The sequence below is a fragment of the Lygodium microphyllum genome, chromosome 2 (assembly GCF_053477565.2).
Source record: "Lygodium microphyllum isolate KBCC chromosome 2, Lygodium_microphyllum_v1.1.10, whole genome shotgun sequence".
NCBI lineage: Eukaryota > Viridiplantae > Streptophyta > Polypodiopsida > Schizaeales > Lygodiaceae > Lygodium > Lygodium microphyllum.
The window spans coordinates 189,927,711-189,949,245 of record NC_141136.1 but is presented as its reverse complement, the minus strand read 5'-3'; the positions used below and the strand labels follow the sequence as shown (position 1 = coordinate 189,949,245).

General features: G+C 38.6%; 1 protein-coding gene across 1 annotated transcript in view; it reads left to right on the top strand.

The window, feature by feature from the left end:
- LOC148040743 (Cysteine proteinases superfamily protein) overlaps positions 1–17,018 on the top strand; it is a 44,287-nt gene extending 27,269 nt beyond the window's left edge. Inside the window, exon 4 of the mRNA XM_087661413.1 lies at positions 16,638–17,018. Coding sequence (XP_087517539.1) covers positions 16,638–16,696 — 59 coding nt within the window. The 3' untranslated portion in view covers positions 16,697–17,018. The remainder of the gene's footprint in view (positions 1–16,637) is intronic.
- Positions 17,019–21,535: the final 4,517 nt, after the last annotated feature.

Here is a 21,535-nt window from a genome sequence, read left to right as displayed (position 1 = left end):
TACATTCCTTCGGGGGGGGGGGAGAGGGGTTTTGCCCATCTTTAACCCTCAATCTTGTCTTTATTACTTTTACATTTTCATGGCTGTAATTTTGTGAGTAATTTTCATTTTCAGCTTTAAGTATTCATTCTCTTTTATATTAAATCTCGAAAACAAGCGAATATCATAATTGTTAAGCATACTACGTTGTTCGGGACGTATACAGGGGTATCAGAGCTTTGGCTCGGTTCTCACCCCAACACTAGTAGTGCTTACAATTATAAGTTTGTTTGTTTTCAGCCCTTGCATTGAGTGCTTGAGCATATTTTTTCTTAAGAGTCTCAATGGATTAGTCGAGTGTTATTCTTCAAGCCATTCAAACTCTTAGAGAGGAGAATCAACAAATTCGTGATCAACTTCTCAAACTAGAAAAAGTTGAGAATTCCAAAGAATTTAAGAAAAGAAGCCCATCTGCTTTAAGGAGACAAAGCCATACCAATGAAAGGAGCCGATCAAGAAGTCCAACTACTTCTAAGAGGTAGTCCCATTCTACTTCAAGACAAAGAAAGAGATCGCGTCGAAGCTCATCCTCTTCTTCAAAGTCATCTGGCGTCTACTCTGATGGACCCTCTTCTAATGACGAAGAGTCACACCCTTATCGTGAAAGACCTCATCATCGTTAAAGGCGTCGACATTCTTCACCCTCGTCTCCATCTTCATCCCCATCAAGCACTTTATCATCTTCAACTTCAAGATCCAAGCATGGACAAAGGCATAAGAAGAAGAAAAAGACTAAGTCACTATCTCAACTTGAAAAGAAGATTAAGTTCAGTATGTATGATGGTTCCCGAAATCTTGATCTTCTTCTGAAGTTTATTCGTCAATTTTAAATTTTGTATGGTCGTGACAAGTATAAAGAAAAAGAAAAGATTAAGTTTGTAGCTTTACATTTAACCAACTTAGCCTATATTTGGTGGACGGGGTTGGAATATGATCATGCTGCCCCAAAATCATGGCGGTCCTTTGTTCGCATGATACAAAGCCAATTTTTTCCTGTTCATTTAAAAAGAGATGTAAAAATGGAATGGGATCGGCTTTGGCAAAGGAAAAATGAGTCACTTGGTGACTATACCAAGAGATTTTGTAAGCTACTTTTGAAGGTCCAACATTTCAAGAAGATCAGCAGTTCGGAAAATCTTAGGAAGTTTCAAGGAGGTTTGCATTTTGAACTTCGTACTGCTCTTAATCATTATCATTGTTCTAGTCTCAGGGAACTCATTGACCATGCTGAGACATGGGAAATGGAGCACAATGGCAACAAATCATTCCAAAAGAATGATAAAAAGAGAGTAGCTGATGATGAGGAGTATTCAGCCCCAAATGAAGGACAAAAACAACGGCAAAAGCAACCATCAAATCAAAAGAAGATGAAGTCTTATGCACCTCGTAATGCTCCTCAATTTCGCTCCAATCTATATCCACAAGCAAAGCAACTTTTCAAAGAAGAAAAGCAACGCTTCATGAAAGAAGAAAAGTGCTTTAAATGTGGACAAACAGGCCACATAGTGAAGCAATGTCCAAACAAGGGACAAAGCAAGGTTTCTGACAACAAGTCTAAGTCGCCAGTGAAAATCAATGCTATCAGTGATGTAGTTGCAAACACAACTCACACTCCAGAGACGCGCAAATTATTAAAAGCTTGGGGACAATTGCAAGGTAAGCAATCACTATTCTTGATAGATCTTGGGGCGAATGAAAATATCATTTCCTTGCAATTAGCTAAAGAGCTTGGATTAAAGAATGAAGAGATAGACACTCCGGCAGAAGTTCACCAAGCTTTAAATGCTGATGAAGGTGACACAGTGAAGACTGTGACACCCTACATTGGCAAGCTCAAGTTTCAAATTCAAGGCTACAATGACGAAGATACCTTCTGTATCGGAGACCTTGATGGTTGCGATGTGATTCTTGGCATGCCCTGGAATCATAGAGTAGATTCAACAATCTTCTCTCAGAAAAAGAAGGTAGAACTCACCAACAAAGGCAAGAAGTACGAGATCCAAGCTGGAGTTTCTGGAGACACCATATCTATGGTAAGCCATATGCAAGTCTCTAGAGCAATTAAGGATTGTGTTCAATGTTATTTGCTTTATGTCACTGATGTAAAAGATAATATGAATGTTGAAAACCAAGAGCAACTTCAGCTCTTGGAAAAGTATAAAGATTGTTTTTCGAAAGATCTTCCTCATCAGCTTTCCCCAAAAAGGCCAGAAGACCATCATATTGATATTATCCCGGGCAGTTCTTCTCCTAATATAGCACCATACCGTGTGAGCCGTCCTCAACAAGAAGAAATCAGAAAGCAAGTCAAAGACCTACTTAACCGTGGGCTAATTAGGCCAAGTAGCTCACCATTTTGTTCACCGGTTTTTCTTATTCAAAAGAAAGATGGCACATTCAAGATGTGCATTGATTATCGAGCCCTCAACAAAATCATTGTGAAGAATCGGTTTCCTATTCCCAGAATTGACGATATTTTGGATCGTCTAGGAGGCTCAAAGGTTTTCAGCCGCATTGATCTAAAGAGTGGTTATCATCAAATTAGGGTAATACCACAAGATGTACACAAAACTGCTTTCCGCACTTCATACGGTCTTTATGAATTCTTGGTGGTTCCTTTCGGATTAACCAATGCACCAGCCACCTTTAATTGAATGATGGAGCGCATCTTTAGAGAGCATCGATAATATGTCGGTACTTTCTTTGATGATATTCTTGTCTTTAGCAAGAATGAAGAGGAGCATCATCAACACTTGGAAATTGTTCTACAATTACTTCAACAAAATCAACTCTTGGTAAATGGTAAAAAGAGTGAATTTTTCATGCATAAAATAAATTACCTTGGGCATGTCATCTCTCTCTTCTGAAGGGATTCAGATGGATCCTGAAAAGATCAGGATAATCCAAGAATGGCCTTATCTTCATGATGTACATGAGGTGCGATCGTTTCTTGGCTTATGCTCTTATTACCGCCGCTTCATCAAGCATTTTGCACATATGGCTTCTCCACTTCATGACCTTACAAAGAAGAAGATCTCTTTCCAATGGAAGGAAAAAGAGAAGGCAGCCTTCACAAGGCTGAAAACAGCTCTTACTTCTGGACCTGTTCTTATCATTCCAGATCTGGTAAAACCATTTGTGGTGGAAGCAAATGCTTGCGGTGATTGTATTGGTGCAGTGCTAAATCAAGAAGGCCATGCCGTAGCCTTTGAAAGCCGCCGTCTAAATGATGTGGAGAAAAGCAATTTGGTCAAATTTACAGCAAGGAGGTTCTCATCCAGATTATTCCATCAAAGACGGTTACCTTCTCATGAACAATTGCCTTTGTGTCACTCTTCCTATTCGACAAAAGGTGCTTAAAGAAAGTCATGAACCTCCTTATGCAGGGCATAGAGGGAGGGCAGCCACTCTAAGTTCAATTGAGTGCTACTTTTATTGGCCAACATTACGAAGAGATACACATAACTTCATTGAGGCTTGTGTGGTATGCCAAAAATCCAAGTATGATAGGCAGAAGATTCCAAGATTGTTGCAATCTCTTCCAATGCCCAAAGATCCATGGGAATCTATCACAATGGATTTCAGCTCAGGTATTCCAAGAACATCTCAAGGTCATGATATGATTTGGGTCATAATTGATAGATTCAACAAACAATCACATTTTATTCCATGTCATAAAACATTGAAATCCGCACAAGTTGCAAGACTTTTCATTCAACATATCTTCAGATTACATGGTATGCCTTCTGAGATCATTTCAGGTAGAGACTCCAAATTCACAAGTAACTTTTGGCGTGCTTTATTTGAGAATTTGGGAACCATTTTAAAGTTCTCAGCTTTTCATTCTCAAATTGATGGCCAAACAGAGGTGATGAATCTCACTCTTTTGGATATGTTGAAAGCTTATGAACATAAGTCACAATGGGAGAAATATCTTCCATTATTGGAGTTTGCTTACAACAATACAGTGCACTCATCCACAGGGAAAGCTCCAAATGAAATAGTACAGGGTAAAGTGATTCCTCCTCCAATTATTCGCACTAAAGATAAGATTTTTGCTGCTGATGAGTTTGCTTTAAATTTAAAAACAGCAATGGATCAAGTTCGAGCCACTATCAAAGTTGCCCAAGAGCGGCAAAAGAAACAAGCAGATAAACGAAGAAGACCTTTGGCTTTTGAAAAAGGTGAATATGTCTTGCTAAAGTTTGATAAAAGCAGACTCAAACAAGGTTCCGGTCAAAATTCATCTTTTCCAAAGCTCTCCAGTAGATACTTTGGACCCTTCAAAGTGATTGAGAAAATAAATGAAGTTTCTTATCGACTTGAGCTTCCTGCTCATTGGAATATACACAATGCTTTTCATGTAAGTTTGCTAAAACCTTACATAGGACCAGAACTAAAGGAACCCATTATTGAAGATCCCCCAGAAGTTGAAGAAATAGAGCAACTCTTGGAACCTGAACAGATTTTGTTTCACAAGGATCGAACCATGAGAAGTGGCCTTGTGACACGAAAATTCTTACGAAAATTCAAGAATCTACCCACAACAGATGCATAGTGGGTAGATGAAAAATTCATGAAGGATTACCCAAACATTCTTCAGCCATATCAAGAAGCTTTTCAGCTGAGGACAACTGAATAAAAGCCAGAGGACTGTCACAACTCTATAGAAACTGAATTTGTATAATTTTTCATTAATTTGTCTATATAATGATTTATTAAATTTATTTCATTTGCACTAATTAGATATAAAGAAAAGTGCATTGGAGCTAGCCACTGATGAGTGGTCACAGGTTATGGTGGACCCACACGGTGGGTTAGAGGAAAAGATAGTTCACACTTCCACCTATATGGCCCGATTGGGCGCATGTGATTAGAATTCACGCATATCAGGGTTAGACTTGCACACAGAAAAGATTGATGCCTTGAAGTGTGGGCTAGATCCACCAGAACAGACAGTTACAATCAACAAGATGGCATGATCATGAAATGCTTGTATAATGTGTATGTGTGGGCTGAAAGCTTGAAATGCACATTTCTTTGGATAGGAAAGTCACATGAAGATTTTGATACCGTTTTTGCGATGTACACGAAAAAAGCTTTCATACGATACCCATATTGGGGGGGTCCCTAAATTTTAGAAGGTCCCTAAATTTTAGGAGCCTCGAATTAGCCTAAAAATGCTAGTCCTAAAAAATAGGGATGCCATTCTAAAAATAGTAAGTTCTGTACTCTGACCGTGCTTACTAAATTTGGTTGTTTCTATTCTTGACAGTATTCAGCCCAAAAAGGAAGGCCATAGAGAAGAGACAAGTGTCAAGATACTTGTCACACAAGTTTCCAAGTGTTCCACCACTTGTCACATCTCATGACATGTGGCTGGACACTTGTCTTGTGCTACTCCACTTTTCCCTTTTGTACTAGCTCTTCCCTCTCCTATAAATAAGAGCTCGTTTTTCTTCATTTAGCATCATTTTTCTTTGCTGTAAACTCATGTACAACACCCACAGATAGCCAAAAACTGTTCCCATCCATCCCCATCATCATCCTCCACTTCTCCATTATCAAATTCCTCCATTTTCCCTCTTCTATCACTGTTGTTTTACAAGACAGCAAGCCTATAAATTCATTACATCACCTCCTTCTCAAGCTCTTTCTTCCATTTTAGCAACAAGAAGGAAGCCCTATCAATGTACTACTGTTCAACGATGGAGAAAGGCTGATTTCCCCTCTTTCTTCTCTCATACTGTAAAGAAATCAGTTCTTATCATTGCATAATAGATAATGCATGCGTGTTTGTACATATTTGCATGATCTTGTGAGAGTGAGAATTACTTTTTCTCACTCTCAGGTTGATTGTAACTGAGCTCTTTCCTAAGGGACTTGGATTGAGTAGAAATACATTCCTTCGGGGGGGGGGGGGGGGGGGGGGGGGGAGGGGGGTTTTGCCCATCTTCAACCCTCAATCTTGTCTTTATTACTTTTACATTTTCATGGCTGTAATTTTGTGACTAATTTTCATTTTCAGCTTTAAGTGTTCATTCAATTTTATATTAAATCTCGAAAACAAGCGAATATCATAATTGTTAAGCATACTGCATTTACAGTATGTGTCTTTTTAGAGGCTTTTCTCTAGTATTTGTGTTTCTATTAGCGTTTATTTTCATTATTTCTTGAGCATGCATTACAATTTACTCATCATCTAAGATATGTTTAGGTTTAGGTATATAGAATTTTAGCAAATTTATATGAAATACATAATGAACTTTTGGGATGGTTGGGCAATCTAAGTCTATAGGTGCGCTTTCTTTGAAACTTAGTAATTACATAGGGTGTACAATATCTTGGACTTAGCTTCTTTGTACATACCTAGGTATAGAGATTTTTCTTTATAGGCACTAGGAATACCATACGTCCTCCACTCAAGAATCCTTTTCATCTCTTATTGTTAGCATACATCTTTTATCAATCTTGAGGATGATGTCTTGATGGATTGCTTTCACTTGGTCATCTATCTCGTAAACATTGCCCAAGGTATATCTACTTGCAAGGTTGGATTGGAAAAATTAAGAGATGATGCGCATTGTTAACCATATAAAGCTCGGAATGGGGTCACACAGATGCTTTGCTAGTAAGCAACTTATAAGAAAGCTTCAATATAGCTAAGTGCTCTTTGGGGTTTACATCCATAGTGGTATTAAGGGAGTTATCCAAGTGTGAGTTGAACCCTCCAAGTTTGCCCATTTGTTTCTATGAGACAGAGTTGCATGCATATTAAGGCTATAGTTCATTCAAAAATTTATGTATTTCTAGAGTTTATTCTTCCATTATTAAGGGTATGATTCATTTGTAAGTTCAAGACTTTGTAACTTGCATTTTGAATGAGCTATATCATTATGAACCCTTCATTTAAAGGCTCAAGGATCAAGTTTATTTAGTATATTTGGATTACTCTCTTAAGATGTGCCAATTCATAATGACATGAGCATTTGTAGTATGTGTATATGGTTTGCCATAGTTATGAGGGTCTCAAAGACTATGACATGGATTTCAAGTGAAAGTTGATAGGGTTTATAATGGTTGTAGATATGAAAGGCTTGTAGCCAATGGTCAATATAAAGTCAGATTGAGCAAGGCCATATATGAACACATTGTCATTTAAGGTCTCAGCGTAAGGCAAATACACAAGGTTTCTTTGTGGGTGTGTGTTCTTTGCACAATATATTTAAGTATCTTTTAGCATGTCACACTTGGATGTCTAGTGAGGATAAGTATTGTACATGGATTTGCCTCATAGGATGATTTTGGCCTTGGAAGACATTAATATATCTTTCTTTCTTTCTTTCTTTCCCTCAAAAAGGTCTCAAGGCAAGATCTACATGTGTATGTGTGTATGGTTGTGGGTGCATATGTGCAAGAGCAAATGTAGAAGGAAATAGAAACAAGGAAGGAGGTAGATCAACAAGGTATGACAAACACTATGTTTTTAGTAGTGAGGAAGCTACAATACCAAAGAAGATTGCATTCCATGCATGTTTATGAAGCCTTCTTGAGGCATGCATATAGAAATACAATAGGAGCTAGTTGGTGAAGAGTACCAAGGATATTTAGAGACATAGGTGTCAATATTAGAAGAAAAAGGGTTCAAAGTAGATGATACCATGGAAAGTCATTAAAGAAGGAAAAAATCAAGCAACTTTGGAGTTGGTATCATGAAAGATAAAGTCGAAAAATTAATGCAATCAAAATGTTGCAAGTGAGCAAAAGTATGAATCATAGTTGAACTTACATCAAAACACCGCAATTGCCAATGTAAAGATAGTTAGAAAGAAGGGTGGATGGGCAATTTATCAAGGTGGCAAAGGTCATGATAGAGGAGTTTAGAAAGACTTGACACTTTTGGATCATGATGCATTTAATATCTTTGATAGCTTTAGTGGCTTGTTTCCTTTTTTCACAAATGACACATTGACATGGGTTTTCTTTTTGTACCAAAAATGGCATCTTGAAGTGGACTAGTGCAAAAAATTCGGTGTCTCTTTGCTTGTCTTACACGCCTTTAAGGCTCCTAAAAGGAGGTTAACAAAACACACACACACACACACACACACACACACACACACACACACACACACACTCTCTCTCTCTCTCTCTCTCTCTCTCTCTCTCTCTCTCTCTCTCTCTCTCTCGTAGGTCATTAGGGTGCCTATAAAGCAATAGTATTTAAAAAAAAAACCCACCCAAATCAAAAAGGAAAAAAAACCACCTCCACCAACAACTATACCCTAAGTCTTAAACTTACTTCTTGCAAGATATAAATAATATACCACCCTCTTATAATTTTCTCACAACACCACAATGTATGCTTGTGAGAGAGAGGTAGAACATTAGCATTTCATTTTAGATTGTTCATAGATAAAACCAATAAAAAGGAAATGATTAGAGCTTCATTTAGTCTTCAAATAGCTTTTCTAAGCATTGCTATCAATACTCATGCAACCACAAGTGCATGTGTTTGGGCACTTATCTAGCACGGATGCTTAGTGACCAAGTCAATCACTAAATGTTGCAGGACATGGAGCTTGATATATCATGCAAGCTCATACACATTTAGACACACTCTTGCTCTTTCTCCTCCCACATGAGTATTTCAATCAAGTATATAACATACCATATGGAGTATCTAAAGGCTCTTCACCATGCACCTCCATCTAATGATTTTGTTCACTGTTATTTCTTGTTTTTCGCATAGATGAAATCCTTAGAGCAAATCATTATTCTAAAGTTTGGTTAGTGTCCACCATGCATAAGATTTGCAAGAAAAGCTTGTGTCTCTAGCATGCAAGCCCATATTGCATTTCAATGCCAAAAACTACGTGGTTCACTCAAAAACACTTTTTAAAAACACACAAAAGATACACATTATTTTGGTCTTACATGCCACATCATGCCATATGCATTCACTCATGGATTCATAATGTATGACATCCACACATAAACTTATGCAAGCAGAATAATTCATTGTGTACTTATATTTGCCTTATGACTATACATGCTAGGCATGTGCAAGCATGGGTGTTAATGTACGTCTTTAGCATAAATATGTAAACCCCTCTTCCTCTCTCCCCCCCCTCCCGAACTTCTTATCATTACTTTCCAAACAGTGACATTTATGTTTTTGAGATTATAACTAAAATGATGAATTATCGTAATATTTTCTTTCAAACTAATTGAGGCAGAGTGACCATCTCTTTGCTTAAATCAAATTATCTTTTCAAGGCTATCATAAAACTAAAGCCTTGCAACAAACCACCTCATAATTGGAAAACATAGTCCATGCAACTTCATGATATTTGTGAATGCAAGTATGGCTTTGGTATGGTGCTTATTTTGTGGAAGTGTGTGAATATGCATACATGAGCAAGCACTTGTGTTCACGTATCTTATGTTTGCACTTACTCAAACTTTGATAAGGATGTACCTTATGCCACGATCTTACCTCCTAATAGTTGCATCCACATCATGCCTTTGATGTGGATGCAAATTTTACTATGGTGCTGCTATTTTCTCATAGATCACCTAGCCTCTCTCACACGTACACCAAAATTCTTGAGAGCTACTTGCCAACTACTTTGGAAGTGGCACATGATTTTGATATTGATGCAAGTAGTGTGCAAGCCTTACATAGGATTGGAGACCCTGATCTATCATGCCTAGCCCTTTGAAGGGCTATACATTGGATAGAGACTACAAGTATGAATGAGCTACCATGTCCAAAAAAGGAGAGTTACTTTGTGTTCATTGTGTTTGAGATGATACCCTTGCCTAGGAGCTAGCCTTGCTTAGGAGCTTTCTTCTTAAAGTCAATGTCAAGTTCATTCTTGAGTAAGCTACATTGTCAAAACACCCTCATACACCATGCTCCATTGATTATGGCTTGAAGATTGTGACGTTGAACTTTGCTATTGAGGTAGGAGATTGTATTTTCATTCTATATGAGCATTGACCCTTTTTCCAATATGTATCGAGTTGCAATGTGTTATAGTTATAGGCGGTTTTAGAGTTTCTTACATCATCCTATATGAGCATTACCCCTTTTCAAATATGTATCAAGTTGGGATGTATTATGGTTACCTATGGTTTTAGAGTTTCTTACATGTGTTGGTGCATTGGTGGGTTGTGATGTGGTTCTTGTTTCTTTTTACATCACATATTTTGCTACCCCCACCCTAGGATCTTCCTACAAGCTTTATGTAGAAATGATGACCACATAATTTAAGATGTTATTTGCAAGAAAGGAAGAATACACCATGCAATTTATCAAATATCTTTTGCAATAAGATCTATGGAGTGGCTAGAAAGTAGGTAGCTATGTATATGGCCCAACAAGCTACCTGGTAACTAGTATTGAAGGTGGATTATGAGGATGCCAAGATAATTTTGATTCAAAGATTTACCAAGAAGAAGGATGTGATTTTGCTATGGTGGGACCTCTTGGTGTATATACAAAAGGAAGCTCAAAATGTGGAGGATTTTACTTGAGGATTTGAGGATTTGGGGGACCACTAGACAAATGCTTTGGGAGAAGAGAAGTCACCCTTGATGCTAAAGATTTGTTGTAATTAGGGCTCCACTTTGTCTCAAGGTGGAAAAGAAGTTAGAGATGTATGAGTAAGTTTAAAGATTGCAAATGCAAAGGAATGGAAGATGGCTTGGTCGGGACAATGGGCAAACCCCTTGTATCTCCTCTATGGTGCAATGTGTTATTTCTACCAAAGATCCTTGAATGCAAAATCCCTAAAAAGTAAAAGTCTTTGATGGAAAAAATAAATACTATCTCCAAGTAGTTACAAGAACTAAGGATCCATGTAATGGAGGAGCAAACGAGGAGACTAGGATGGAGAACATGGAGGCATAATAGATATGATGAGGATGTGAGACCTCAAGGAGTAAGAGGGGAATTGAAATCATGCTATTATGACAATAAAGTTGGTCATCCAAGTAACATGTGTCCTTACCATGAAGATGAGGAAATATGTATTCAATGCACTAGAATGTTCCAATTACGTGAGATGATTATGCTATAGAAATCAAAGACAAAGGGGGGTCTAGTGGGGTGAAAGTAGAAGAGTTTGGAAAGGGAGTGATAAATCTAATAGACATAAAGGAAGTTATCGTGATCTTATGAAGAGACCTAGAAAAAAAAGAAGAGAGGAAGATGAAAGTTCTTAGAGATACATGAATAAGAAGGCTATAGAAGAGAAACTAGGGGGATAAAGAAGATAAGAGTCCTAGTAGGAAGTTAAAGAAAGGAGATTTGCCATTAGGGGAAGGACAATAAAGCTATCACTTGAAGAGGAACTTTCTCAACAAGAAGGTGGATGTGACATATGGTCAGCTGATGGAACTGTATCCTCAGTTTTCAACTTCATGGAAGAAGTTGATGAACCGAACCAAAGTAGATTTGGAAAGGGATGGTAATGTGCAAATTTTCAAGGATATTCTGAACATATGTCTTGAATAATAGAGAAATGTTGGGGAAGCATATATTGATGGTGGTACTTAGGTATCTAGGATAACACAAGCTTGTGTGCAAAGATAGATTTGGAATGACAAGCTTTTAGGTTTCTGGATTAGGTTTGCCAATCATTCAAAGATTAAGTGCCTAGGGATCAAGATTTTGAGGTAAAGTTTTTGGTGTTTCCACAAGAATAAATTATCATGTGATGCATGCAAGTATAGGAGCCTTCTATTGTTTTTGAGAAGACCATGGTTGAGAGCATTTAATGCCATTCAAGGTTAGGGACAAGGCCTCATTGCTCTCTATGATTGGAAGGATTTGATAAGGAAGTTTAGCATGGTAAGCAAGAAAGTCATGGGACGGTGAAAGTGAAGAGAAGGAAACATTTATTTTTGAAAAAACAAAAGAGGAGGCATCAAAACAAGATTTTTTTTCTAAAGTAGAGGATTTACTACCCTCTTAGAAGTAGAGAAAGTGGTTCTTAGCCAAGTTAAAGAGGAGGAAGATCCAAATGGAAGAGTTGAATAAATAGAGGAGCTAGCAAAGCCAAAAGGTATCCTTCATTGGAAAAGGAACCTCAATGGAGATAATGCTAACCCAACATGATAAGAAGACCTATCAAGATATGCTTTGGAAGTATCCAAACTTGTCCATTACTTCTAATAAGGAGACTCAAGGATACATATAAGAGAAATTGCACATAGAATTTAAGAATGGAGTCAAGCTTGTATATTAAAGATTAGACCCTTATCAAATGAACAAGCTATGGTATTCAAAGATGAGGTGGATAAATTTCTCAAGATAAGGTTCATATACAAAGTGGATTGCTCAGAATGGGTAAGTTCCATTGTAAGAAGACTAGAGCTAGAGAATGTATGGGGTTTTCAAACATTTGAATACAATTACTCAAAGGGATCACTATCCTCTATCATTCATTGATAAGATTTTGGATAAAGTAGCTAGTTATGAGAGGTATGGTTGAGTTGTGTAATGGATATTCAGAGTATTTCCAATTGTCTATTTTTCCTGTGAATAAGAAGAAGATGACCTTCATTACTCTTTAGACTTATGAATGTTACAGGGTTTCACCTTTTTGTTTATCCCATGGGTCTAAATGCTTTTAGGAGAGGCCAAATGTGGTATTTGCTCTTTAGTTGGGGAAATTCATAAGTATCCATTAATGATTTTGCTATATATAGTGAAGGGCTCATCATTATGGGAAATTGAACCTAGATTTTGCCAAATTGGACTGTTTCAGATTTCCAGCTAATTTTGAGGAGTGTAAGCTAGCACAAGCTAGAGTAAAGTTGTTGGGACATATGCGGTTCTTAGAATAGAATAGAAGTTACCTTGATAAGGTGAAGGCTCTGAAAATGCTTCTTATTTTTGAGGATATGAAACAATTGATGACTCTTGTTGAGATGATAAAGTATATATTGTCAGAGTGAAGTAGTGTGGAAGCATACGACCAAAACAAAGAGTGAACACACAAAGAGAGAGAGAGAGAGAGAGAGAGAGAGAGAGAGAGAGAGAGAGAGAGAGAGAGAGAGAGAGAGAGAGAGAGAGAGAGAGAGAGAGAGAGGGAGAGGGAGAGGGAGAGGGAGAGGGAGAGGGAGAGGGAGAGGGAGAGGGAGAGGGAGAGGGAGAGGGAGAGGGAGAGGGAGAGGGAGAGGGAGAGGGAGAGGGAGAGGGAGAGGGAGAGAGAGAGAGAGTGTGTGTGTGTGTGTGAGAAACACAAAAAATCAGCAGTGAAAAATGCTATATAGGGATGTAGATATATACATGGGTGTAGAGGGAATGTCTATGTATGTATCCAGCTCGAAGATCTCACTATCTGAGAACCCTGAGGATAGTCTCCACTAATGTGAAGATCTCACTATCTGAGAACCCTGAGGATAGTCTCCACTAATGTTTGCAACCCAAAAAACTGAGAGCACATCTATAAAAGAATGTGGAAACCAAGGCCAATAAATAGGCCACAAAAAATACACCAGAAAATGCAAGTCGTCTACATTAAATGCAATCGAGTAAACAGAAAAATTATCTAATTGGACAATCCTATCGATTGTAGCCTACCACTTGTCTTGTTGAAGATGCTCCCCTATGCTCCTGCCATGCGGACTGCGTGTTGCACCTGCTGCACCTGCATGTTCAAGAAATGTCAAGCTCTAACGCTCCCTCTCATATCTTGGACACAACAGAGCCGGCTAAGGGATCTGGAGAGTTGGTGAAGTAAAGCTTGAGGAAGCGCCTTTGTAAACAAGTCCGCAAGATTGCCCTCTGTCTTGCAGTAGGCTAGAAAAATAGTCTTATCCAAAATCTTCTCTTGAATGAAACGATACTAGATCTCAATATGCTTCATTCGAGCATGAAACAACATAGGGTTCTTGGCTAAGGAATTGCAACTCTCATTGTCGCATTGAAGAACAGTAGGACTTTTCTACGGGCAGCCAAGCTCCTACAAGAGCTTGCGAAGTCACATTGTCTCACATGTAGTAGAAGACGCCGCGCCTGATACTCTACGTCAATTGAAGATAGGGGAATCATGGGTTGCTTCTTGCTGCTCGAGGAAACAATACGTAAAGCAATAACATGTTGTGGACTTTCGATAATCTACATTGCTAGCCTAATCAGAATCACTCCATCCTGTAAGGACCAAGTCTGTAGCACTTATACCTATAGGTTAATAAATCCCAAGATCATGAGTCCCCTATAAGAACCACAAAATCCATTGAGTAGCGTGCCAATGTACCATCTTGGGTTCACTCATGAACTCGGCGAACACACCTACATCATAACATAAGTCAACACGAGTATTGAGAAGCTAGATGAAGGATCATTCACCAAAGGAGAATTGGAATGAGTTGTAGCGTTCCAATTCCAGAGCATAGGAGTCATAAGAGACTTGCGTCCCGCCATCTCAAATTTTGTCATGAGCTCTTGTACATACCACTACTAGTAAATAAAGATCTCCCTTGGAGTCTGATAGATCTCATGACCTAGAAAGAAGTGAAGAAGTCCCATATTCATCATCTCAAACTTTTCATGAAGTGCTGCCTTTGTCTGCTTGACCATCTGAGTATATTCACCTATCACAATCAAGTCGTCCGCATAAAGGACAAACAACACAGGACCTCCACCTGAGGTGTGAATAAAACTAGGAGTCGGCCTTAGAATACCAATACCCCAATATCTCCTGGAGAAACCAATCTATCTTCTCATTCCAAGCACAGGGAGCTTGCTTAAGGCCATAGATAGCCTTCCTCAACCTATACACCTTACCATTAGAAGAACTAAAGTCGGGAGGCTGGTCAACATAGATCTCCTTCTTCAATTCCCCATTCAAGAAGGTAGACTTCACATCCAACTGATAGACCGGCCATCTCCTATGACTAGCCAAGGCAAGAACTGCATGAATAGTAGCCATCCAAGCTATAGGAGCAAAAGTATCATGGAAGTCAATGCTTGGGTGTTGTGCAAAACCTTTAGCAACAAGGCAGGTCTTGTGCTTGTCCAATGTGCCATCACTGCGATATTTGGTCTTGAAGACTCATTTGACTTCAATGATCTTGTTATGAGGAGGCTTCAACTCAAGATACAGAGTGCCATTCCTCTCATCGACTCAGGCTTCTACTCCATCGCTTTTCGCCAATGATCATGCTATAAAGTCTCCTTCATGAAGGTGGGCTTCCGATCTTGCAGGACATGAGTAATCAAACAATAATTAGTGTACACAAGCTCCGTAGTACGGTGTGTTTGGTTCCTCCGAGAACATTGTGGGCCATCCTACGGTTGCCACTCCTTAGGGACCCCCTCAATCCCTACATCATGAAGAGTATCACTAGCCCAATGAGGAGGCCGGTCATCGCTCTCCATCTGTTAAAGTTTCTAGAAGGTCCATTGATGGTTGGGGTGCAATCGATGAGTCCCGTGTGGGTGAGAACTAAATTCCTCATTGAAGAAGAGTCTTCAAGAGGCATAAACTCCAGAGAAATAGTTGCAACTACCTCGCTATCATTGAGATCTCTAAGAATGGGGTGTTCCTCACCCCCTATAAGGTTGGAAATTCCACAAACCGAACATCACAGCTCGTGTAGACATCTCGCTTAATGGGATCATACAATCAGTAGCCTTGATATTGCGAGCTATAGCCCACAAATACCTATTTTTTGGAAGCCACTTCAAAGTTGTCATGATGTGTTTTCAGGATGTGAATATAAGCATCACACCCAAAAACTTGAAAGGAGAAACATCTGACTTAGACCCAAAGCACGCCACATAAGGGATTATACCAACAACAATAGAAGTAGGGGATCAATTAAGAATGCAAACTGCAGTAGCCTCAGCTGTAGACATTGAGGTTTCTGACGATGCTCCATCATGGTATGGGCCATCTCAATTATATTGCAAATCTTCCACTCCAATATTCCATTCTCTTGAGGGGTGTTTGTACTGGTGAATATCAAGATTTACACAAAAAAGAGCAAGCTCATTAGAAACAAATTCTTTGTCCTTATCCGATCATAAGGTCTTCAATTTTCGACCCAAACCTATTCTTCTCAAAGAGTAACCAATCCTTAAAGTTGGAGAAAGCCTTAAAATTTAACTTCAAGAAATAAGCCCATGTCATCTTGTAGTAACCATGTTGAATGCTGAAATGACTAGGTTTTTTGGATGATTTTTGTTGTTTTTGAGGGCTAAATAGTTGATTTTTGATGGATTTTGAATGATTTTTAGTAGTTTTGAAGTGTTTAAGAGTGATTTGGATGAGGTTGATTGTGTTTTGGAAGCTCATGATGATTTTCAATAGAGATATGAGACTCTGTTATATTTTGGTAGGTTATGTTGAGGTTTTGATAGCTTTTGTTTATTCTGTTTATCTTCTATATGAAGCATAAAGTAATGATTGATGAAGGTTGGGGTTTTTTGAAAGCTCATTGAATTTTTTTTGATAGTTCGGAATGATTTTAGTATAATTTATGTGGTTCTGATGTTTTTTGTTGACCTTCTATAACCCTTTGTTGAGCTTCTGTAGTGCCTTTGTTCCTGTTCTGTTCTGTTCTGTATGCCTCTATAGGTGCTATGTGGAATATATGTGAGACTTTGGGAAATTTTTCTAGCCTTGGACAAAGGTGAATGTAAGTTAAAAAGAGCTCGTGGAAGTGAAAAAAATAGCTACTAAAGACTCAAGAGAAGACTGGAGTGAAGTGATAGTGATGAGCTATGAAGAGTCAATGTAGTGGCTTTGGTGACCTTTCATATGAGACCTTTTGGAAGAAGTATCCATGATCAAAGAAGGACTATTATGAGTGATTATTATAGTAAGGAGATGATGTATTATTGAGAGAGAGAGAGAGAGAGAGAGAGAGAGAGAGAGAGAGAGAGAGAGAGAGTGTGTGTGTGTGTGTCAATTCTATGCCAACAACCAATGTATCTACTATGAGAGATTGTGAGAGAAAGCCACGAGATCTTTAAAGATGAATTATATATTATATTTTTCCATTTGAATTGGAGTATTCTTTTGTGTTTTCAATGCCTATCAATGAATTCTATGAAGAATATGAAGAGAATGATGGATTTTGTTAAAGTTAAAGCTGTGGGAGAATTGTTTCTATGAAGTTGTGTGAAGATTTCTTGTTCATGGTGTTGTTTTCTTTGTTGTGATCATATAAAAGATGAAAGACATGGTTGTTGAAGATACAAAATATATTTTCTTGCAGTAGAAATCCTATTTCCGTGGTGTTCCCTTTAGGGTTCCATGTTTTTGGTGCAGAGCCGGGGAACACTGCCATCAACAAGTATCAAAAGAGCCAGAAAATGAAGGAAATGACATTGCCAAGAAGATAAGAATTCAATGGATGCTTACAGAGTTCCTTCAACCACTAAAGAATTAGAGAATTTTATTGCTAAAGCCACTTTCCAGAAGAATTTCATTCCACAATGGTGGAAACATATCACCATCTTGGTGCATGCTCCATATGGTGGACTATTTCCTCTTCTTATTGAAGCAATAGAGATGTGCATCTTAGTAGCAAACTAGTTGGGAGCAAAGCGAAGTGCAGAAATAGAGAGAATGATCATTCATAGGAGATCTAACATTCATTGAGAAGTTTTGAGACATCATCAAGTGGGAGATTGTGGAGAAGCTTCAAGAGTTGTGGCAAGTGGAGGTTCACGAAAACAAGAAAGAAAAGAGTTAGAATTTGTTTATGGATGCTCAACAACAGGACACATGGGATACATGGTGTACTGACAATCTTCTGTTTGTCCAATTAGCAACCCACTAGAAGTTGGTGGATAGAGTATTCTTCACAACATGTACTATTGAAACTATTAGAAGCTGGTATTACTATGATGATGGCACCACAACAATCCTTAGAAGAATGAGTTTTGATACCTTCAAAACGGAATACCTTTCTCTCTGTAGCAGTTTGAAAGCTGAATTCAGAGACGTAGAAAAGCAAGAAGTAGAAGAGATGTTGACCACAGAGTCCTCCAGTGATTGAAGCCCCCTCTGATTCTGTTTTGTTGAGTACAGACCAACTAGGTGGAGCCAACTCACTGATGAATGATGCAATCAAGAGGCAAGCACTAGAATGAGTCCAGAGATATGTGAGAAGAGAGAATGTAAAAATCAAGGCCGAGAACGAGCTTGCAATAGAAGTGTCCTTTGACACCTTAAAAACACTCTTTATAGAAGTCCCTATGGCAACTCAAGGTTCCCTTCCTAGTTAAATCTGCCCTGAAAATATTGATGACATGCTAGCAAATATAGTCCCATTGTCCATTTTTAAGGGAGAGTACAATGAATATCCTGATCTTCATGTAGTAGAGTTTATGATAGCATGTGTGGCTAACAATGTCAAAATCCCCGAGCATTGGTTAGAAATATTCCCCGCCACTTTCAAAGGTGCGGCGTTTCAGTGGTATGAAAGACAAGCAGTAGAAACTTTTGGCACATGAGATGACCTGAAGTTAGCTTTCCTCACTAAATTCAAGCGTAAAGGTTTTGAAGAGTGGATGCGAGAGAAGTTCATGAACCTAAGTCAGTTCTTTGGAGAAAGAGTAGAAGCTTATGTCTCGTGAATGGAATCCATACTAAAGAGGTGGACTAACCATCATTTGGACGAAGGCATTCAAAAGGGAGTTTTCCTCAGAGGCCTATAACCAGAAGTTTGCAAGTTCGTGGAATTGAGAAGACTAGTCAATCTGCAAGCTGCAGTGAGGAAGGTGCAAGACTATATGATGAAGTTAAAGCAAGGTTGTCAATGACCTCAAGAAGAGAAGTCTTACGTCCTCCCATGCCAGGAATAGTATTACCCACTAAATGCAGTCCCAAGGACAGTTTTCTATCCCTACCCCCAGAAGCAAATAACGTCGTAGTACAATGCACCTAATCCACAGTGGTCGCAAACAACAATGCCTCAAATTATGGATCAACCACAACAACAGTGGCCCCAAATAGTTTCTCCAATGGCAACTCAACAACAATGGAATACTATCCACTAGAATCAACAATCCCAAGTCTCAATAGGAGCTTTGAATCAGAACCAGAACAGAGGACCCTCTAGATCCACCCAACCAGTGTATACAGTGATCACAGAAGCTTCCCAAAACCCTACTACAAGTACTCTAGGAGGTGAAAATTTGAAGGACTACCTATCCAACTCAATCTTGCAAGTATCAAGAAATAGCTTATGGATATGATTATAGAACAACTACAGACACCGAAGGTGAATACCACCGATATATCCACTCCTGAGGGAGATGAGAGGGATGTGATGTATTCTAATACATGGTATGGAAAGTGCCATCAAGCGGGACATTTAGCCATTGAATGTACTAGAAAACCAACCATTCCTAGAGTCTTCTATTCATACTGTTTGAGGAAGAACCATATAGAGAATATATTCTCTTTGAAAGAGATGCATGAAAGAAGAAAGAAAGATAAAGACACAAGATTCAACTTGCTGGAATCCAAAATGATAACACATGACATTGGATGAAAGCCTAGGGAGTTCGGTCCTAATTTTGGTCCAAGGAGGTTTTCCTCTCAGAGTTACAGAGGAAGACAGTCTAGCAGTGGCCAGAGATCAGAGCTGGAGTGTTACAGATGTGGATAAAAGGGTCATGTCTCACTAAACTCTTCAAACCCTAGAAGGTCTGTGGATTACAAGTCCTTATGTAGTCAATGCAAAGGAGAAGGCCACACTGCAAAAGATTGTCCAAGTCCTGCTCTTGTGAAAGCTACTCCTAATACCCAACAGAAGACCCAATAACTTGCTTCTGATTTGGTGGAATTAGAAGTGGCCACAATAACATGTGCAAAGAAAAGAGAACCCGTAATTCCAAAAGAGAATGTTCCCTCTGCCAAGGTTGTGAAGTTAAACCTTCCTAGGGAAAAACAAAACAGTGGCAATACATAACAATGTAGTACAAAAAGTACTATAGAGCCACAGAGACAGTTGTAGAGGCACAACTAGAGGTCTGGGAGATAGAGGATGCTGAAGTACCTCCTCATAGAGAAGAATCACAGATGTTTCTGCTCCTAGAAGAAAAAGGGAAGATAAAAGTGGGCGTAGTCCCATTCCCTAGCTGATTGGAAAAGCCTAAGGATTCTATCAAAGAATATGATTTAGTCAAAGACCTAGACACTTTTAAACCAAACTTAACATTCTGATAGTTGTTGATTATGTTGTCTCCTAGTTGTTGAAAGAAATTCAAAAGCATACTTACAAGAAGAAGAGGCCTAAGAATTGCTCCCTTAGTGGCAACCGGGTCTAACAGAGCCTCAGAACTCATGAAGAAAGTAGATGTGGCTAACACCTTCTGTAATGTCCCCATTACTTAGTCTATTTTAATAAACAATATGTGTATACATTCCAAAGAAAATTGATTTATGTTGCACACCCACACATGGAAAAAAAAACTACAGAATTTCTACAGGATTTACAAGAAGCAGGACTGGTTTACTAGAATAGTTTGAAATCTCTAGTATCATGTTTAGATGACTTAATTTCCACTTTAGATGGATCTAAATATATATTGTGACTTATTTTGAAGGGAATAAGTCATCCAAGATAAAGGATCGATAAAAATAACGTGATTTATAAAAATTGTTATTTTAACCTATTTTTGATGGATTTTTGCAATGCTACCCATGTAAGCTTGTCGACTAAATGCGTTTCGATTGTTTTGAGTACCCGAACAACTATATTTTGAGTTTATATGACAAAGTTATGATCCAAAAAAGTTGCAGGGAAAAAATAAAGGAAAATGATGATATCATAAAAAACGCCAAAAAGCAAGCACCCTCTCTTTATCCCCCTTCCCTCCCCCCCAATTACTATATAAACAGGGATAGAGCATCACATAAAAAACACACACAGACACAATGATCCATGTAGATGTCTCTCTACTGCTATTGACGTGACAAAGCTCTACTACAATCAGCCGAGCCTCTCTTTCTCTCTCTCTCTCTCCACCCCTACATGGAAGCGCTGCCCGAACCCACGAAGCTTCTTTCATGGCTCCCAAGAGACGTCGAGATGCTAAGCGAGGTCACGATCAAAGACCTCCCCAACACGAGGAAGTGGTCACCACTGTTGTTGACGAAACTCAACACGATGCTGAAGCACAAGCAGAAGTTAACCCTGAACCCATTCAAACAGAAGAACCAGCTATCCCACAACAAATTGAGGTTGCAGCTATAAACCGTAGTCACGATGGATGGCCAAACGGAGATAATCAGGTTAGTATCTAAGATATGGATCACGATTAGTTAGAACTTACTTAGACTTGTAAAATCACATTAGTATTATCAAGTGCTTTTTAGGAAGGAACACGTAAATTGATGAAGAGGATAGATTCTATGCATAGCATTGATAACTGTGTTAAAATGTCTTATGGTTATGACTGCTTTTGGATTTGTGAATGATGAATTATGGCTCTTATGATTCTGGGCTTGCACAGCCG